The following is a 21,315-nucleotide window of genomic DNA, read 5'->3' as shown; positions in this document are numbered from 1 at the left end:
TATACTGTAAGATAAAGCCCATATAATAATACAGAGAAGACCCCAACAATGACATAAACCCCTATGAGCAAGCACTTGGTGACAGTGGTAAGGAAAACTCCCTTTTCAGTGAGTCAGGAAAGGTGGCCATCTGCAAACATTCACCAGATACTCGCTGGGCTTCGGTGAAACATGTGATGCCTGAAAAGGCAACCCTTTGTCTTCAATGTAAAAATTATGCTTTTACTTTGAAGGTTTCACTACCGCTCAGCGTGTTTTCAGACAAGCTGGTCTTCCCTGTGGGAATCTACTAATGACCAAAGTAATCAAAAGGATGTTTTCAGTGTAGCACACTCTGTGCGACCAGTTTCACCCGGCAACCACTTGCCAACCAGTTGAGGACTGGTTTCATTTTTCTGGGTCACTGTCCGCAGCATCTGCCTGACACTGGCATCCTCACGACGCTTTGCTTTGTAATGTTTTTGACTGGTCAAACATGCGTTTGTCACCATCTTGCTCAGGATTTAGAACTGTAATATTCAATTTAACATTATAACTGTCACAGATACTGTCCACATGTGGTGAGCATGTTGTTTATTCCTATTTTAATGTGCAGCATTTGAAAACACCCGACTCAGAAAACCTGGTAAAAATTCAGTGAGTTATGATGATTTTGGATCTGGATAAAGATAATTATGGATCGACCTTCTACCTCAGTCCACCTCAGCTGTATTTTTATGTTGGTTTGGAAAGACTGAGCTTGGGTTTGATTTTCTTGAAATTAATTTATGTGTCAGGTCTTTTGATATAAATCTCCATGGAAGTCCTTATTTCTAGGTGTTTTTTCTTTGTGTTAATTGTTTTTAATAATATAAATTTACTTTCAGGTTTTCCGTGCTCTTTGAGCTGCGAGGGCCGTGGGAATTTATCACATTAAATCATACATGGATTATTCTTAGCAGCTGTTTCAGTCCTGATCAACCATCAGTCGAAGCAAATTAACGGCGGCTCTGGTTTGGAAGGAGAGTTTACTTTTTGGGCACTGAAGGTCTGAACTTTCAGCACAAATACACGATTAGTAGGTAGCAGCTTCAGGATTTAATTACAGAGCGTGTTAACGTGACGAAACCTCTGATCTCGCGATTTCAGGTTCTGTTACATCGGCTTATCTGTCAGCGCTGGAAACAGTTCTGAGGATAAATCCTGACTCTGGTTCCAGGCGAATAACGCCGGTGTTCCACGTGCCGCCGACAGCTGATTGGATCCAGGAAGAATTCATTGATTAGACCTGACAGAATAATTAGAAGGCAGATCAGATGCAGGCTGATGCCTCAATTAATCTGCTGGATTTAATTCATGAGTCAGATGGAAACTTCACATCCTGTCAGAGGCAGCGAACCTCATTGCTTCCATCATCGCCTCAGTCGTGAAGCTTAGAAGGTGTGGAAATGTCCGGCCTCCATTGTCTGGCCACTCAATCCCTGAAATGTGCTCTCTGGCAACTTTTGTTCTTATATATGTGTGAATATGTATGAATCAGTATTAATTACACTGGTCTGCAAAAACCAAAGCTAAATATTTATTGTTTATTGCTGGAAACTTCAGACTGGCTCTTTATCGGTTTACACAGATATGACTTAAGCTTCCACGTCATGGTTTTGAGCTACAGATCACTGATGTTTACACTGACTGGAATTTTAACTTTTCCTGCCAAAATAATTTAAAATGTTTGCTCTGAAAAGAAATCAGGAGAGACTTAAAGCAAATCTCTGTAAATTCAGACAAAAATAAAACGAGGTCAGCGTGGCCGAAAGCGTTGCTCACATCCGTGTCTCTTTTCAAAACCCAACAGTAGCCACTCTTCAAGCTCAGATTCAGTTTTCCCTGATATCAGTTTTCCATCACTTTTATATCTTGATAAAGTCTTTCTCCACAATGTCATCGCACGATGACACGGCACGATGTCATCGCTCTTCGCTGACATCATCCCGATCTGGTGGGAAAAAGTTGAGATGAGACTGCAAAAAATATGCAGTGATATTCTGGCATTCATGTTCTCAGCAAGCTCAGCAGGACAACCGGCACGAGCGTTTCCCGTTACCACGGACTCAGCTGGATTCAGCTGTCGTGTCCTGGGTCGTATTTGTGAGCTTTGCATCTTTCTGGCCTGTTCTTTAGTGTATTTAGTCTGTTCCTAGTTCCTGGTTGCTTTAGAGCAGGGGTCCCCAATCCCAGTCCACGAGGGCTGGTGTCCCTGCAGGTTTTAGATGTGTCCTTGATCCATCACAGCTGATTTAAATGGATAAATTACCTTCTCAACACGTCTTGAAGTTCTCCAGAGGCCTGGTAATGACTAATCATGTGATTCAGGTGTGTTGACCCAGGGTGAGATCGAAAACCTGCAGGGACACCGGCCCCGGGGACCAGAGTGTCAGACTTGTTTTACTTTGTGGGCCACATGCTGCCCACTTTGAGCTTAAATGGGCCAGATGAGTCAAAGTCGTTCTCTCAATCTAAAAACGTTTAATTACACATTTAATCCCTGAGGTAACTAATCAACTGTAGCAGAAATCTGTTACTTCTTTACTTTGGTGGTGTCTGAATGGCGATGGAAATGCCAGTATAGTATGAGACGCTGTAAAAATCTAATCCCTCCTTCACTTTTTCCACAGCTGTCCAGTCGGCCGAATTAAGACTCTTTGATGGGCTGATTCTGGCCACCGAGCCGACTGTTTGACACTCAGTGCTTCATCCTACTGTGTCATTCCTCCAGTATTAAGTCCATTCATGTGTTTTCCCAATTTGGTTATCATTCTTCCTGCTTTATTTTGAAAGTCAGTTGTTCCTTGTACTCTGCTTTCACTTGTCCTCCCCTGTGTCTTTTTCTTTGATTTAGTTCAGCTGAGTTTTGTTCTCTCAGCTGTTTCCACTTCCTCTTGCTTATGTTTATATAGTCGCCGTCTCCTCTTGTCCGTCATCAGAGCGTCTGTTCTTCATGCCCCAGAGTTTTCCAGCCAGCTGTTTTGATCATGGTGATGTCACATGCTGCTGTTCTGAACTGCAGAACTGTCACTGTGCTTTCCTCCATTTAAAAAGCTGAGAAAAGTTTAACTTTTAAAATATAAGCGCTGTTCAAATGAAACTCAAATCACGATATTCTCATCCTCTCAGGGGTGGATGTCCTGAGAGAATGAGCTAGTTCTTGTTCTTGGGTACAGGAATAAAGTTTAGCAGTCAGCTAGTCTGGATCACGCTAATGGCTAATTAAACCTAAATATGATGACGTGTAAGCAAAGACACCCCCGCAACATCAGGCCTGTAACACCTACGTGTGAATCTGGCCTGAGAGAGAAGCGAAAGAGGATTTTGCAACTGAAGCAAACCTGGCTGACGACAGAGAAACAGAAGGCACGGCTTTTTATTTAGAGTGACACGGCTTATGGAAAAAAACGGAGGTTTGGGCAGCGAGGTGGTGAATGCATTTCCCTCGAGACTATGACTCAAAACAAAGAAAAGGACTGGCATCAGAGCTGAAACAGAAAAATGGCAAAAGAAAAAGAAGGACGAAGGCGGAGGACGAGGAGAGCCCGGCATGTCAGCCCAGGATGAGAAACTACGATTATTGAAAATAAAAAGCATCCATCAGTGCTAATTACAACTTATAAGTTTAAAATATTAAAGAAACGAGAGTAAGTGGAAGGCTGAGAGCCTTTTTAAAGATGTAATGCATTTGCATTTATGGTGTTTTTCTAATCTTACTGACCACTCAAAGCACTTTAGCCTACAATCACATTTTAACCATAGACTCATGCAGCACTTTGTTCTACATCACTGATTAACGCAGAACTCATGTCTGTCGACTGTTTATGGGGACAGGCAGACCTGAACTAGCCTGCGATGTCTCAGCGCTCCAATGTACAGACATCATGTCACAAACGGAAAACTGACTAAAACAAGAAGCACATTAACCAGTGAAAGCAGAGGATTAGACGCTACTTCATCAGTGCTCTATTGCTGATTTTTATGCTACTTATAAATCTTTATGAACAGTTCCTTTGATAATGTCTCTGACTGGAGTAGGCAGCACAGAGCAACCTCCACCAACCACTCCCCAACCGGTTGGAGAACAGACCTTTTTCCCTAGTAGGTAAGTGTCATTTATTTATACAGCACATGTAAAAGTCAAAGTGCTTTGCGATAAAAATAAAAACCTTGGGGGTCATGAAAAATTTATGTATTTACATAAAGTAACGCAACGATAACCTGATCCAGATAACAGCCAGGGTACATCGCTCTAGTGGTTCCCCTGTGTCTGCCAACCAGTCGCTGAGCCTGTGTGACTGAAGCCTGGCAGAGCGAGAGGATCACCACCCATCAGCTCTGACTGAGGTCGTACGTTTTATCAAGCCAGCTAACTCACAGAAAGCTTGGCTGTCGAAGGCGTTTGGCAGCGACACACTTTGTGCGCTGTGCTGACCGTGCGTTTGTAACTGCACGCTGTGTTTCAGGTGTTTGTTCACCTGTTTGCTGTCCCTTCAGAAGCTAAAGGAGACAACACCGGGAAGTTCTCAGAGATGACCATTGAATGAACAACAGACCCTCCTCTCTGCTCCTCTGCCATCTGGGGAAGGGGGTGTCTCCACCCTTGATGGAGCCGAGCGCTGCGACTCACCGATGAAGCCGAGCTGAGAGAACTCCAGGATCATCCAGTCCTCCGACGGCTGCTGCAGCGCAAAGTTCTTCATGGTGGTGAAGAAGTTTGGGCGAGCGACTATATCGTCCTCTAACTGCAACAGAGAGAGAGAGATAGAGAGAAAGACACAGTTTAGTTTCCTCCTTTAACTGTGTGTGTGTGTGTGTTCCCTCCAAAACAAAAAACAAAAGCCTGCTTAACGTTAACACGCACGAAATGCCAAAATGAAAAACCGCCTCAATGAACTCCTCAGATGAAGATCAAAATAAATATGCTGAATGTGAAGAAGCAAGAGGGGAACAGAGGGAGAGGTGAGGTGGAAGCAAGAGGCAGATCATTTAAAACCCTCCAATCAGACATTTTCGCAAGAAGTCTGGATCTTGCTTTTTTATTACTTATAACACAGATAAACATCCATAAACCTGTTCAGGACATCACGGAGCACAGAGCCAGAGGAACTCTCTGGAGGTTTGTAGCATTAAAAGTCAGTCACAGTTCAAAGATGCAATCATAAACCGGTAAAAGACAAACGGTGGCTCCAAAAACCATCAGACTGTGAGAAAAATGTCAATAACAACTCAGAGTTTTTATTGTTATTAAGAAATCGATGCACATGCAAACTTTAACAGGGTTTCCGCCTCTCGCCTCGTCTCAGCGACGGAATCAGTAAGACTTCAGCAGAGAAGCCAGACTCAACATTTCTGCTCCTGATCTCAAACCAGCAGAAGACGCTCCACAAACGCCAGCCTCCTGACACACATCTTCCCGTTTCGTCCCCGGGGGAGTCGACAGAGTAATTACCTCCTCCACCCCCTCGCCTCACCGCTGCTCCGTGCAGACAGCGAAAACTCTGCAAAGTTCAGAGAGAATTTAGGTGTCAAAACAGCGTGTCGGCTCCGTGTTCCTGTCAGAAAGCTTCGTGTGGGAGCAGCCGAAGCTCCGCCGCCCCTGGCTGAGATGATGTCGGCGAGACTGCTCCATCACAGGAAAGTAGCCAGAAAAATAACCGGGCTCAGCTCCGGCAGGCAGACCAGCGTTCAAGTCTGCGGCTCACAACAGCCCAGCGCACAGAGCGCCACATCCATCTGCAGAGCTTCCTGCTCGCCATTCTGTCCGAAAATGCTGGAAAATGCAGATTTTATTTGCTTGTCACAAACACCTCCCGCCGGCCTCGACCTCTGACATCACCTGTCTTCAGGTATTCTGCTGCGTCTTTGAGGAAAATGTCATCTTTCATCATTTCAGTGGAATTTATTCGTCTTTGTGACGGTTTCACATCTATTGGTCGTCACTTTCTGTATTTTCGTTCAGTTGCTCTTTGGTTGACCTTCGAACGCCGAAGTAGGCTGGTTTTATAATTCAGCCACATTCAGGAACAATCAGGCTTTGAATAAACAACATTTCAACAGTATTTCACAGACGTCACCTTAAAGCAGTAAAAAGTGTGCATTTTTCTTTAGTTTTTACACCGATTATTTTAAACTAACACTCAAAACACTCAATAAATGCACCACGATCACAAGCAAGCCTCGTCAGGTGAGGATGAGGAGGGCAGGAAGTGAGAAGTGACCGAGAGAATATGATGCACATTCAAAATAAAAGCCCTGAGAGCCGAAAAGTCAAACAGAGCTTCTGAAAGTGTGATCTGATGCTCTGAACAGAACAAAAGATCAAAACAGAAGAAGCCGTGAAGAAGAAGAACAGAAAGAGGAAAAAGAAGTAAAGAGGAGAAGGAAGAAGAAGAAGAATCCAGGGAGGAACCATTATGAATAAGAAATGAAAGAGAAGAACAAAAAGAAGGGAGAAGAAGAAGGACAAGGAGATTAAAGGGCCGGGAAATGTAGGATAGTTTGGTGTGCTTTTAAACGCTGCACTTCTCCTCTGCTGCTCCGCATCAGCAGCTTTATCATCAACGAGCTCAGATAATTAAAGGTTAGCGAGCGTAACGAAGCGGACGGCAGAGCCAAAGACATGAAGCCTGCGCTTTTAGGTTTCATTTAATTTTTATTAGCATGAGAGAAAATATCAGAAGCAGGACGTGACACGGGACGCTTTTAATTCATGAGCTGGTGAGACGCACCTGAATGCAACACCGGCTTCAGTGTGAAGCCGGTCGGGTCAGGCTATTTAATTTCATATATGTTTATGAGGTGTTTTTAAGACCTCTGGAGGACGCCGGGTTGTCTGCAGGTCGCGAGGAAGCAGGTGAGCTAAAGATCACTTCCTCTCATTTCCTGTTTATTCAGATAAACGCCTTTCTGTCCCACATGTCGAGGAGGAGGACGAGGGACGAGTCCTTCTTCTTTTCATCTTTAAAGGGAACAAAGGCTCTGTGACAGCGCCACAGTGACGCGTCCATTAGTCTACCCACAATGCAACAGTTTCATCATCATCTTCAGACACCAGCAGGATTACATCACAGAGACCTTTTATCTTAAAACTTCATCGCATTCAGAGCGCGACTCGTTTTGTTTCTGTGGAGAGATGACTGTTTGCTGAGAGCGAAGGGCCGCACCAAGAACCTTAACTCAGTTCTGCTCATTATTAATCTTATCTTCTTACAGGCTTATTGCCGTGACCCTCTATAACAGTCCCATCTCCTCATGTGACCCCTCGGGAAATTAACCGTCCACACCCGATTTACTCCGAGACTTGAAAAACAACCAAAACGTGACGTCCGTCAAACGCCTACAAAGAGACACAGCCTGACCAAAATCTGACCTGAATCAGAAACATCAAACAGAAAGTAACCACAATGTGTTTCAAAAGGGTACGAAGGAACACAAATGACCAAGATGAGGCACAAAACAATCCCACAGCGATACAACTGGACTAAAAAATGAGACCCGAAATGACCCAAATACACAAAAACAAACAAAATGTGACAAAAAAAAGACAAAGACGATAAATCTGAGGAACACGTGTCCAAAAATCACCACCAAGTGAAACGACAGCCTGACCCAAATGTGACCAGACGACGAAAAATGAACTAAAACAGACAAAAAGATGCAACCTGAAATGACCACAGACTCTTCTTCCAGCTGCTCCCTTTAGGGGGCGCCATAGCGGGTCATCTGCATCTCCTCCCATCCCAGCATCCCCCTCTGCATGTCCTCCTTCACTGCATCCATGAATCTCCTCTGAGCTTTTCCTCTTTTTCTCCTTTCTCCAGTTGACCCATCCTCCCTCCTCTGCACATGTGCAAACAATCTCAACCTCTCTGACTCTGAGCTGTCCCTGTGATGGACACGTTTCTGTTCCCCTCCACGATGCTCACTCCCTGTGAAAATGTGACCTCGGCCTCCGTCTCCAAACCAGACATCACAGCCACAGACGCCAAATCAACCAAAATCTAACGAAAAATTAAACCTAAAGACCAAAATACGGAGTAAAGAGTGAAAATATGCAAAATGATTAGAGTTGTGAAAAAGCAAAAAGGAGATCAAAGTCCTCCCAGGAGCTCTGCAAACACACGAGGACGTGTCATCTGAATTTACACTTACATGATCCTGATCATTTCTGAGCACGCCCCCTTCTCCTTAATCCTGCTTTTGGAAAAGCAGACTAGTTTTAAAGGAAAGATCCAGCAGTGAGCATAATTTTTATTCACCACACAGCAACGAATCATTTACCAGAAAATCCACCGATAAACACGCTTCACTCTGACGTGAAGCGGAATGAACAATTTATCTCAACTGTCAGCTTCATTCATTTATCTTTGGCCCCACCCCCAGGATTTTGGCACAAACACATGAAACGACCGAAATGCTTAAAAATAACCACAGACAGAGAGAAAGACCAGCGGCTGCTCGCCGAGCTTCTTCTTCTTCTTCTGTTTCTCTTTACCTGGACATAGTAGGTTCCTTTAGACTGAGCGTACATCATCAAGAAGCAGTAGTCCAGGTTCTGCTTCGTCCTCCACCTGAAGAAGAGGGGGAGGAGTTAATGTGTTAATGCAAGTATACCTGCACCTCTTCTTCTGAGACACACACACACAGTTACTGCACATGCACACACGCCATTGTGACATCATCCATTGGTTAATGGGTTGCTATGGAGCTGTTGCTATGCTGGTGTTTTAAAGTTGGATGTTACGGTCGAAACGAGTGTAAGCGACTTGTAGCTCCGCCCTAAATCACACTCTGCTGTTTCATCCTTTCTCCCCTAAAATCAGCGACTGAGACCAAAAGGAAGACTGACCAGAGGAGTCGCCCCCTGCTGGACATTAGAAAGACTGCACATCACCTGTCCACATGTACCACGCCTCCCCTCAGAGAGTAAAGCAGGACATCTCCATCGCTGAGCAGAGGTGGAGGGTTACACACACAGATCAGTCTGTTTCTGTTTGAGACTGCTCACAGCCTTGTGGATGTTCTCGAGTAACCACATGTTTTTCAAGTGTATTCTTTGGGCTCTTCTACGGATACAAGCGCCATTTACTTTCACTGTAGTTAAGGAAAGTCAGTTTGGCAAAGCTAAGCAAGTCAAACACGACTGTGTTGGATAAACAACGCTGCAGCCCAGAGGCAAAATATGTAGATGTGATTTTGGAGTGAACCTCTCCTTCTCAAGTACGTGTGGTCTTATAAGTGGCAAAGACAAGGCAGCGTGTATTTGTTTCTTCATGAAAGTCAATTATCCAACGAGAACCACAAAGGTCCACAAAACAACCACAAATACACAAAAAAGCTACAAAATAGAGAAAAATAAGACAAAGAGGCAAAAACAATGAAAGAATGAAAATAAATGAATGAATGACCAGAGGGGGGGAACTGTTCCCTTAATCGTGGAGCTGATCTCATCGTCTGTTCACCTGTAAAATGCCTGTTTGTGGAATAAAAAACACTGAATGTTTGTGTGTTTACGCTGCTCACACACACTAAACAGGTAACAACTGTCTCTGACACACACAGAGGAAGCACATCCAGCAGGATCAAGGTTGTAGCTCTGCAGGTTTCCATCGATGCCTTCGGCCCGCGAGGTGGGAAAGAGAGCGCGCCGCGAGTTTCAGGCGCTCGCAGAAACAGAACAAAGCAATCAGCGGTGAACTGAATCGGTGTGTTCACAGACGAGGTTTGCTAAACACACAGCTCGATATTTACAGAGCGAGCGCTCAGCTGTTTGAGGTGTCAGAGCTCAGAGGGTTCCTGCTGCTGCATGCGAGTTTACCGCCGTCTGTTTAATGCTCGATAAGTTCTCAGGAAAAAAGAGAAATCGATAATGAATCCTTTATTTTAACAGGGAAGTCACTAAAATCAGATTCATAACTTATACACTGGTAACGGTTTATATGTTGACACTTCATCAGAACAGGGCGGAGTGATCAGTCTGCATCCACAGAACATGTGACCATCACACAGATACAGACACCTGCTAATCAGAGCTCAGTGACGATGTTATTAAAAATGCTCCAACAGTAACAACTTACTAGTTACTGTTACGTCTCTCTAATCACCTTTTTCTGAGCCTCAAAGACAAAGGTTAGAAATCAAACCAAAGGACTTGTTTTCTTCTTCTTCTAACTTCTCCCTTTAGGGGTCGCCACAGTAGATCATCCCAGCATGCTCCTCTGTCACGCCAACCCTTTGCATGTCCTGTTTCACCACATCCACAAATCTTCTCTGAGCTCTTCCTTCTGCCTCGCAGCTCCATCTTTAACACCATCCCTCCTCTGCACACATGCAAACTTCCATCCTGAGCTGTCCCTCCCAACAAAACTCTCCAGCTCGGCCTTCTGTCCTTTTGGCAGTGCCGCCGTCTCCAAACATGGATTACTATTCAGATTTGGACATTTTAACATGTTGTTTTCGTTCTTTCAGTCATATAGTTTGATGCTTGAGGGTAAAACAGAAGTGAGGTTTTATGTTAGTGCGTTTAACTTTTTTGTGTCATTAAACATATAAAAGCAGAAGGATGGTGCAAACAAACGAGGTCAGATTTGTCCAGAAGCATAAAAGCTCCTCATGTGTCCATCCACACTGACCAGTGGAGGTCTGCAGCTTTGTGCAGTGAGCAGGAGCACATGATCATAGTGCCAGAAAAACATCCCACACATCTCAGGGTCAAAATAAAAAAAAAAAGCATTAAAAGATGCAATTTGTTGAAGAGGTTTGTGCAGCATGTGATAAACACATGAGGTGCCACTCCTTCAGTTAAGAAAACCCATCCACGCCTCCATTTTCTCTTTATTGCGCCATAAAAAAACGATCCACGCTCATCTCCTCACGCGGCACTTTAAAGGCTTATTTTTACTGTTGGGAGTCAATAGACTTTTTATAATCCCACCGAGGTCTAAGAAACAATCCCGGGAAAAAGAGGCTTTTATAGCAAAACAGTAAAGTTAACACAGAGGCTTTCTTGTCTCGCACTCCCTCGCGGCGATCGGCGAGGCGATTTAAGGCGACAGGGAGAGTCAGCTGGTTCTACACGCAAAGACTCGAGTGTTTCCAGATAAAACAGAAACGATTCTCTGGCAGCTTCTTTCACAAAAACAGCAGCAGCGTGACCAAAGAGGCATCACTGCACTTTCACAGTGCTTCCACGCTGCGTTCAGTCAAAAAGGCCAAACACACAGCTTCTGAGCAGAGACGTCATTCATGCTTAACATCCTTTAAAGGTCAAACCGTAGAAGCTCACGTCACTGAGATTATTCTAAAACAAACACGACAGACAAATTAAAAACTAAAAAAACTAACTTAATGACGCCTTATTGCAGCTATAATCACTTATGATCACATATTTACAGCTAAGCGTTAATCATGTTTACTCTTTACTATAAATTCTCCTGTGAGAATGTAACAATATTACAGCTCAGGTTATTATATTATTATTGTTATCAGTTTACACACTAGAGGCCAGCAGTCTCAGAGCTCCAACAAGCTTCAACAAGTTCTTATATGAGTAAGAAAAACTGAAGTTTGTGCTGTGTTCTTGAATCAGCATCATGACCATGTCAACTCCTCTAAAGCAGGGATGGAGAACTCCAGGCCTCGAGGGCCGGAGTCTTGCAGGTTTTAGATGTGTCCTTGATCCAACACAGCTGATTTAAATGGCTAAATTACCTCAGCATGTCCTCAAGTTCTCCAGAGGCCTGGAAATGAACTACTCATTTGATTCAGGTGTGTTGACCCAGAGTGAGATCTAAAACCTGCAGGACACCGGCCCTCGAGGCCTGGAGTTCCCCACTGCTGCTCTAAATGATTTCCTTAAACCTGACCTGTGGTCATGTTTATTTATGTATTTGAACTTTATTGGTAACTGCTGCATTTCAACACAAAGATCTGGACTTTCTCTTCCTTACACTTTCCAAACAGCAGTGTGCAGTCATGCACGATGCCAGACTCGTGCTGAGCAGCTGTGGTGTTCATGGTCAGAGTGATGTCACAACATCTGCTTGAATTGAAGGAGATGATACAGATACTCTGCCAGTCAGCCACGATAGCTCGTGTAACATCGTCTCATATCTTGTTGAAGTTGTTCACTTGTTTAAATCCACAAACACGAGCAGCACAGCTCAGCTGGTCAAAGCCTGATCACAAAGAAAATGGAGCTCATAGTTGAAACGTTTGTCACTGATTTATAAGCGATTCCTTTTCCCACGCGGCACCGCTAATACCAACCTTAAGGTTCCCACACCTGCTGAATCCCTGTTAACTCTTCTTCACTTTTACTTGAGTAAAGAAGTTAAATCAGTGCTTTAACTTTAACTGGAGCATTTTTAACACATTTATCGCTGCTTCGACTTAAGTGATCATCGTGAGTGTTTTTGCCACCTCTGCTGTGATTTTTGTTCTTCTCGTTCTGCATCCTCGTTTATAATCGTGGATGTTTGAGAAGTTCAGAAGTAAAAACAAAACTTCCAGGTGTTCTTTTTTTCACGAAGCAAGAGAAACAACAGCATTTATCCGCTGCTTTCTATTAATAAAAGGTTTCTTATCGAATGCATGAATGATTGTCCTTCATTTGAAGAACATTAGTGGACAAGACAATGCAGTTTTTGTTTCCTTCTTCATGAAAGTCAATCATCCCATGACAAGCACAAAGTGTCAGGAGTGGTGACGTGAAGAAGACCCGAATGCAGGACAATGAGGCAGCTGACATGAAGATAAACACATTTTTATGACCAAAGAAAAACACTCAGCAACCAGGATACTGAATACAAGTCCACAAATACACACAAGGAGCTAAACTGGGGAACGAAACAAAGATGGACAAAACAGAAGGGAAGGAAAACTGAGAAAGACTGTGGAGACTAATGACAGTAAAATTAAAGAAAATTATATCATAGACTAGAAGTCATCTTAAGAACAACAATAACGTTACCAGAGTCACAACTTCAACTATTAAAACAGCAGAAAAATCCAAAAGGAAACTAAACGCCAACATTATAAACCCACAGTCCAAAACTCAAAAGATGTACAAAGGGCGAAAAAACAAGTTTTAATAGCATCAAAAGCCCACAAAAAACTAAAGCAGTGATAAAGAGAAACAAAATCACTACAAAGACACACAGAAAGACCAAAAAATACACAAAATATCCACAAAAACAAACAACAACAAAGAACCATGAAAGAAGCACAGAAGACATGGAAACAACATAAAACAACCATGAAAGCACCACAAAAACAGACCCATCAGCTTCATACTGTACAAAGTATTTTCACTGTTGCATTGATTGGATGTAATCAGAGTTTTTCTGAATTAAAACAGGCCTCTTAACCTTAAAAGCTCCTGTGTGCGTCTAAATAGAACCATAAATATGATCAAATAAAGGTGCCTTTATTGTGAGCGCACAGGTGGAGTGTTCTGGGAGATGAACTGAATGAACAGCGGTTAGCTCGCGAGGGTGGCCGCCTGACTCGCGTCACCATCTTCCTCTCACACCGAGAGCATCGGGCCTTTGGCGGGAACCAAATTACGGCGGCAATATGCTCGCATGCAAACTGCGTTAAAAAGGAAGAGTCAGCGCAGACGTGTTCGTCTTTTGCTCGCTCAGACTCTGAAGTGTTTAAGGAGCAGACAAGTTCTGCATATTAAAGTCCATTTTCTCCGAATCATTAAGTTTTCAGACTGATGTAGTCCCTTCCTGACAGCCGTTCGTCTCACTTAAACTCTGAAGAGCGTGGACACAAATCCATCACAGCTGATGTATTATCTTCTGTTTGCAGGAACGTTTCACTTTGCGAACTAATTGCTCCCATGATGCTTTAGGGTAGAGGCTGGGCTGATGTGGTAAATCTGTACACTTCTCTAGTGGTGCACAGGTGAACAAACTAATTTCAAACACCTGAAACCAAGAACTCAAACCACACAAAACAGGTTTTCGTAGCTAAAGCTAACAAAATGTAAACCTATCCTTGTGATTTGTAATATGTTAAGTTAAGTTTTTGGTACCTAAACTTAACCAGTGACTGAAAGAAAAAAATTAATTTGCAAAAAACAAAACTAGATGCAAAACATGAAGGCCCAAATCTGGATGCTAGCCATGCAGGAGGATGCCCAGAAAGGAAACAACAGGTGGCATGAAGACGACCAGTGGTGTAATATAACATAGTCTAACTTTACTAAAGCACAGTTTAAATGTACTTGTAGTATTTATTACTTTTCATTCTACTAGTATAAGTCGCTGTCCTAATATAGATAAACCTTCCCAGCAGACGTTTAGTACCTAAAATCATCCCCAGCTGACATATACATTACTGAAGCCGTAGCTCTGATTATAGATTATATGAATATGAATTTAACTTAAGAGTTTTGTAATATTTGTTTCACATATTTGGTCTTTAACTCGCGCCACCACCACAGAACTCTTATTTCATCTCGTCGTTACTGAATCTAAAAACCTGTTTTTGTGTTTGTGTGTTTGGATTTCAGGTGTTGTGACTCCATGTTTGATGAAAATGACAGCAGTCTATCTCTCTGAGCTCCAACAGCTGGCAAACTAAATCAACTCGTTCCTGTTGTTTGAAGAACAAGTGCATCACTCAGCCCAGGTCTCAGCTCTTCTCATCAGTTAAGACTTGCAGCCCAGGTTCTGTCTGACAGATTTTCCTTCTGCATCGCGTCTCTGAAAGCGGATATTTTCTAGGAAAGAACTGAAGATGATGTCTGCAGACAGAACGAAATCACAAAATCAGAAGATCTCCTGGTCTCTCTCTGAGATGAGTCCCAAAAGGGAAGAAGAACGCTGTTTCTTCGTCTTCCTCTGCAGAGATGTTACAGTCAGCTACCCGTCGCCGCCGTTTTCACACCAACTCGCTCCAGAGCGTGTGTCACAGAGAAAACGACTCCACAAGCTTCAGATTTCAGTTTCTTCAGAGGCGGTGAATGAAAATAGCTCATCAGCACACAGACAGTGAAGAAGAGGATGAGGTGTTTCTTTTTTTTCCTTCTCCCTTCCAATCATCTTTTCTACCTCCCTCCCTGTCCAGTGTTACCACAGGAACGGGGCCAAGGGGCGGAGCAGCAGTTCATTAAATAAAACGATGTCACTTCGAGCTGTGTGTGTGTTTCCTTTTAAGATGGCTCTCTCAAGGAGACAGGAAGGCGAGAGGACCAACTTAAGTGTGTGTGTGTGTGTGTGTTCAGTATGTGTGTGTGTGTCTGGTTAGGTTGCTCAGAGACTCATGAATTAGCCACGACAGGCTGACAGATGCCTGGGGAGATGTTAAACACATGCACACACACACACACACACTGACTGACATGCATGCATAAATACAAATGATTAGAGACACCCACCAGTACCAGCTTTCTCTCATTGCTGGAGCTCATAAATCACATACAAACGCACACCTGATTGGACTGTAAAGTTGACTGTGTGGACTTGCACACCTATCTTTGTGGGGACCCTTGTGTGAGAACATTGCTGAGATCGGAGGACAGATTTTTTTAGATGCAGGATCTCTACAGTCTTTGGTAGATGAGAATTCTCCAAACTGATTTCTATTCAGGATTTACTGAGTGTTGTATCTATTTATATAACATGCCTCTATTAATGAAATCCAGAAACAGCGTCATTTATATGACCTGATCCAGATGCTCTAAGTATGTCTGGTTTTGAAGAGTCCACATCTACTTAAAGAAAGTTGTGGAACACGTGCACACACACACACACACACACGTTTTCATATCTTAGTGAGGACATCTATTTGAAACAATGCTTTTCCTAGTCGCTTACCCTAACCCTAACCATAAAAAATTAATGCCTAACCCTAACCCTTACCCTAAACCTAACCATAACCTATTTGAAACCCTGACACTAAAACCACATTCTGAGCCTCAAAAATGGCTTCAAACTCGTGTGGACGGGCATTTTGTTCCCATAAGGGCTGTTGGTCCCCACAAGTATTGTAGCATGCCAATTTTCTGTCCTCACAAAGATGTCTAAACATGTACAAAGATATACACACACACACACACACACACACGTTTGCTGACCTGACTCTCTCCTTTGGGTCTCCGAAGGACTCTCGGAGTCGGGAGAAGTCGGGGTAGAAGTGGACCGACGGAGAGATGACCTCCAACAGACCCGACTGAATCTCTGCTGGAAAACTGAGAAACAAACGATCAATGTTCACACCAAACCATGAGCTCCCTCTATGACAGGAGTAGGCAACTCCAGGCCTCAAGAGTCAGCGTCCTGCAAGTTTTACATGTGCCCTTGATCCAACACGGCTGATTCAAATTGCTAAACTACCTCCTCAACATGTCTTGGAGTTCTCCAGAGTCCTGGTAATGAACTAATCATTTGACCCAGGGTGATATCTAAAACCTGCAGGACACCAGCACTTGAGGCCTGGAGTTGCCCGCCCCTGCTCACGAGCTAAGGACAGAAGAATAAAACAAACATGCACATACATAAAGCTGTTCGGTGTTCACATTCACAACTCTACACAGAAACCAAGATTCCCTGAAGTCAGCTATGGGGCCAAGCCTGACACAAATAGGTTCGTATGGGATATAAATTCATGTTGCTCTGTGTTCACTAGGCCAAGCTAACATGACATGGTCAGCAGTTTGGAGGTGCTCCACAAATACAAAGTCAACACATTCCAATATGTTTGTTTGTTTGCAGTTTTTGACTTAATAATGCAGTCAAGCTTGTTGACACGACTGATTGTGGGCTGTGTGCGCTATAATTTACTGTCATGAGGCAACAACTCATTCACACACGACAAAGATTTATTTATACAAACTGTAACTTGTCCACTGTGAACAGTGACTTGATCCCACAATACAATAAGTTCACATATTTGAATTTCAATATATAAATATTCATGATGATATGTAGTGTTTCACTAATAAACACTAATCCAGAAGATTAATATTAATCAGCATATCAATCTGTTATATTTTATTTTCAGAAAATTAGGAAAGCGGCGTTTAAATCCAGCCTGGTGTCGTCTTATACATGCAGGAATAGTTCCAGTCCCAGTCTACTTAACAGTGGTGTTGTTATCTCAGCTCAAAATGTCCATAAAAGGGACGACACACACACACACACACTCACACACTCATGTTGGCTGCAGTAGTAACAACATCCTGTCATGCAGGTTGACTTACAGGCGCTTCAGGTTGTCTGCTACACTGCTGGCGTACTGTTGGTCAGCCTGAAAACACAGAAAAGCAGTTTAAGTCTTGATGTGAAACTCACAGCTTCGAAGCATCAGATGACTCATCAAGAGTGATGAAGTCAAGAATTCATCCATATAAGCTGCACTACACGCTCAAGTTACTTTAAGGTAAAGACTTTATGAATTTAGAGAGAAACCCAAACAGAGAAGCACTTCTGGGGTAGGAAGGATCTGAGAGGAGCAGCCATCTGCCAGGACCGATTTGGGGTGAAGAGAAAAAGGAGAGAGAAAGGAACAAAATACACACTATTTATTGATGTGCATCAGTGGCATATAAACACTTGGATGGTGGAAGGAGGAAGTTAAAAGTGCTCATACATCATAGACAGGCTCCAGCAGCCTGAGCTTATAGCAATTTAAATAAGATCCAGTCCTAACTGTAAACTGTTGTGAAAATCAAGGTTTGAGCCCTTAAATTCCAACTGGGAGGTGTGATAGCTGAAGGCTCTGCCTCCCATTCTACCTTCACAAACTCTAGAAACCACAAGTGAGCCTGCAGCCTGAGAGGGAAGTGCTCTTTCAAGACAATAAGAGAAACAGTGGGGCATGATTACTCAGGTTTTTGTACATGAAAAGAAATATTTTTCTTTAAGAAAGATTTCATATCCAAGTGCTGTTCATTCTCTTCACTGCCCTATAATAAGGGCGTAAAAGCTCAGTTCCTTACACTGCTGCAAGTGTCTCTCTCTCCCAGTCATTAATGCAGAATGGGTCCAAACAGTAAAGGTTACCATTTAATGAAACCATGGAGAGTAAAAACACAGCATCACTTCGAAATAGTTAGTCAGTTATTTCATAATGAGGCGCACCATGAAATTAATTTAATAGCTTAATTGTTGATGTATTTGCATGTTTAAAGTGAGGTAATTTACACTAAAAGAGCTCAATTTAAAGAAGTAGACAGCAAACTGAGAAAACTATAAACAGCAGGAGTCATAATAAGTCTAGTGTTTGGTGTCTCTGCAGTTTCGTGTGATTTTGTAGTCTAGTTATCGCTCTGTGGTCTTCAGGCCTGTCTCTTCGTGGCTGTTTAACATCTGTTTACAGCAACTGCTCACATGTGTGAAGTAACTGTGCATCACTGTACAGCTGTTTTATGTTGTTTAGCATTTCTCTGCAGCCACTGTGTTAACAGGCGGCACTGAAACACTTTTCCTGTCTTGCAGAATCATGCTCATGCCCAAGTATCTCCGACACGCAGTGTTCAAGTTCTCACTTTTTCTTGTTGTGCACAATAACACACAAATGCACACACACTTAATTAATTAATGTTCACAAATACACACGGGAGGCTGAGGTCATCTCAATATTTTAGTTTTTTCCTAAAACACACACACACACACACACACACACACACACACACACACACACACACTCTTGTTCAAGCTCAAACATCAACAAGTTAAGAAATCGGTAACATCAGAGCTCGGCCCAATCAGGGCACAGATGGACTCCCTGTGGGACCCAATCATCTGGCTCTGAAGGTCACAGCACGGTCACATGTATTTCCAGCGCGCTTTTCCGAGAGTTTGTGGTTTGTTTTGGCATCCTGGAGGTGCCAGCTGGGTGGAGCTTACCGCAGAGCTCAGTGTTAACGAGAAGCAGACGCCATTAGAGCCTCTCGCTGATGAAACAAACACTAAAAGTATGACACATATTTTTATAGGACCATATTTTATTAGAAAATGAAAGGGAAAACTTCTCCACTATAAGAGAGGCAGGAAGGGCTTGTTAAATCAATGTCACTGACATGGAGCCCACAAAGTCTGAAATAAAAACTGGGCTGATTAGAGAACGAGACTCAGGTGGACAGTCACAGGAAACCACGACAGAGAGCTGATCTTTAAAGGTGAACAGAAAACAACCACAGCATACTAATACTACAGGAATCTGAACAATTAGCAAGAAGTACGACACAAGGAAACTGTACTTATCACAAGAAACCCTAACCAAAGGATCCATAACTCATAAGAAAAGATTAATAATAAAGAAATCAAAACAGGAAATCCAAACTCAGCCTAACAACAATCCAAAAAAGAGGAGTAGAAACCAGGAATCCCAAAGTGACTCAAAACCCTGGGACCACAATCAAGAGACCATGACATAATTATGCAATTTTCCAAATTTTGTTGGTATAAATGTTCTGGTTTACAGCCGACTGCTGTGTCTTTTCCATGTTTATCATAGTGGACTAGGAGCCTAGTCATGACACCATTAACTGTTATCGTACATTAAATTGTAGTCACTTTAAATGGTAAAGAAAACACCACAGACTCTGATCTCTGACGCTGAAGCTAGAGGATCTTTTCATCTCTTCTCAGCCGTCTCTCTTGTATTACCTTTCAGCCCTATTCTGAGTCAGGTGACAGAGGAGATGATTGCAGACCTGTTCGTGTGAAATAAAGGATGTGTGGTGGATCTGTTGGGGGCCGGGACACCAGGTTGGGCTGTGTCACATGCTCCTCTGCATTTTGAATGGAACATGCTTTGGTCATGCAATATTCATGTTACACTTCTTTAAAAGCTTTAAGTACTTTCGTTCCTTGTTCGTCTGCATAAACAAACCCTGCTGAGACGCCATGTGACGAGTTTATCCGAAACCCAAAACCCCGAACCTGAACAAAAGTTAAATTAAAGCCAAGTTTTTAATTTTAATTTCAGCCTGAATCCAGCAAGTAAAGCTGAAATCTGTGACTATGAGATAAAAACAAAAACATTGAGAGGATTTTAAATATTATATCAGCCTGGAGGAAAAACAAACACAAGCATCCAACTGAAAAACAGATAGAAATTAAATTGCAGAACAGAAAGTAAAGGAAAAATAGCAAGATGGAAACAGCAGAGCAGAGAAATGTAGCTGGCTCTGAAACTGATCTGAGTTTATAAACCAGGGAGTCTTCAGCGGCAGCTTATAAACTCTCCAGTCAGTCTACTGCAGTAGATGCTTGCACAACTTTGAGCTTTAGTCTCGGTACAGTGTCCTCTACCAACTCAAAGCTAGAGGTGTTTTTGTCCCAAAGAAATTTACATGCCAAACACTTTGCCTCTGGGGCTCTATTCTGCTTTCAGTATTAACTATTGTTAGCTTAAAAGTAGACGACAGCTGTATGCAAAAATGATAAAATATATTTTTCCCAGTTGTAGGTACAAGGCAGGGATAACTCTTCTTTTGTTGTGCTAACTGAACCACTGGCTCCATCTATAAACCACTGCCTTTATACAACTGAAAGTCTTCTTGCAACCACAGGTGTCGCCCCCTGTTGGCCAGTAAAATGAATAAAGATTTAGGACACTTCCTAGTTGGTTTCATGTTTTAACATCTGTAATCTACACAGTCTCTGGCTGATATGCATGAATTGAAAGCTATCTCATGGAACTGAAAGTGCCAATTCATCCAAACCCCCCCTGGTCATTTATAAATTAGTTTAGCTAACATGCAAGATAGCCAAGTTATAAAGCTAGCCCTAACTTGATGTCCATGTGACCTTTGTATAGTATATACACTGCTCTCTAAGTTGTTGTACAACTTACATGATAGACAGCACATTCAGACCAACATAGCATTAATCTGACTCTTGCTCATGCAAACAACAGATTGATGGCTGGAAGTCGCATAATGGGTGCAGTTAATAATGATGGTTTTCTAGAAGTTACAGTGAGCTCCTTTAAAGAGATTATCACTACTAATGGGCTTTCAGGTGAATTTGAAGAGATGCCATAAAGTACTGTGAGATTAACCAACACAGTATTGGATTGGATTTGCACAAATGAGATTTGACAAAACAGTAAGAAGAGATATGAACTGAACTAACATGAGATGAGAAGCTGTGAGTGGGAACAAACAAAGACAGTATAAACTGTGACCTTCATCACTGTAAAGACACAAACACACTGACTTTATTTATTAAAAGAGCATACAGCATACACATTTCGCAGATTGACTTTAATGATCTAATGTGTGAGCGCGTGCTCACACACACACACACACACACACACACACACACACAC

The 21,315-nt window shown here is 42.7% G+C and overlaps 1 protein-coding gene across 1 annotated transcript in view; it reads right to left on the bottom strand.

The window, feature by feature from the left end:
* Window positions 1-21,315, bottom strand: part of mgat4b (alpha-1,3-mannosyl-glycoprotein 4-beta-N-acetylglucosaminyltransferase B) — a 119,828-nt gene that overhangs the window by 29,028 nt on the left and 69,485 nt on the right. The window contains exons 5-8 of the mRNA XM_005737740.2: window positions 17,237-17,283; window positions 16,112-16,225; window positions 8,519-8,594; window positions 4,652-4,766 (exon numbers count right to left, since the gene is read on the bottom strand). Of these exons, the coding sequence (XP_005737797.1) occupies window positions 4,652-4,766; window positions 8,519-8,594; window positions 16,112-16,225; window positions 17,237-17,283 (352 nt within the window). The remainder of the gene's footprint in view (window positions 1-4,651; window positions 4,767-8,518; window positions 8,595-16,111; window positions 16,226-17,236; window positions 17,284-21,315) is intronic.

This window comes from Pundamilia nyererei, unplaced genomic scaffold (assembly GCF_000239375.1).
Source record: "Pundamilia nyererei isolate P.nyererei 1_Seehausen unplaced genomic scaffold, PunNye1.0 scaffold00079, whole genome shotgun sequence".
NCBI lineage: Eukaryota > Metazoa > Chordata > Actinopteri > Cichliformes > Cichlidae > Pundamilia > Pundamilia nyererei.
The sequence above is the reverse complement of the archived record's forward strand: the minus strand, read 5'-3'. Positions and strand labels throughout refer to the sequence as shown.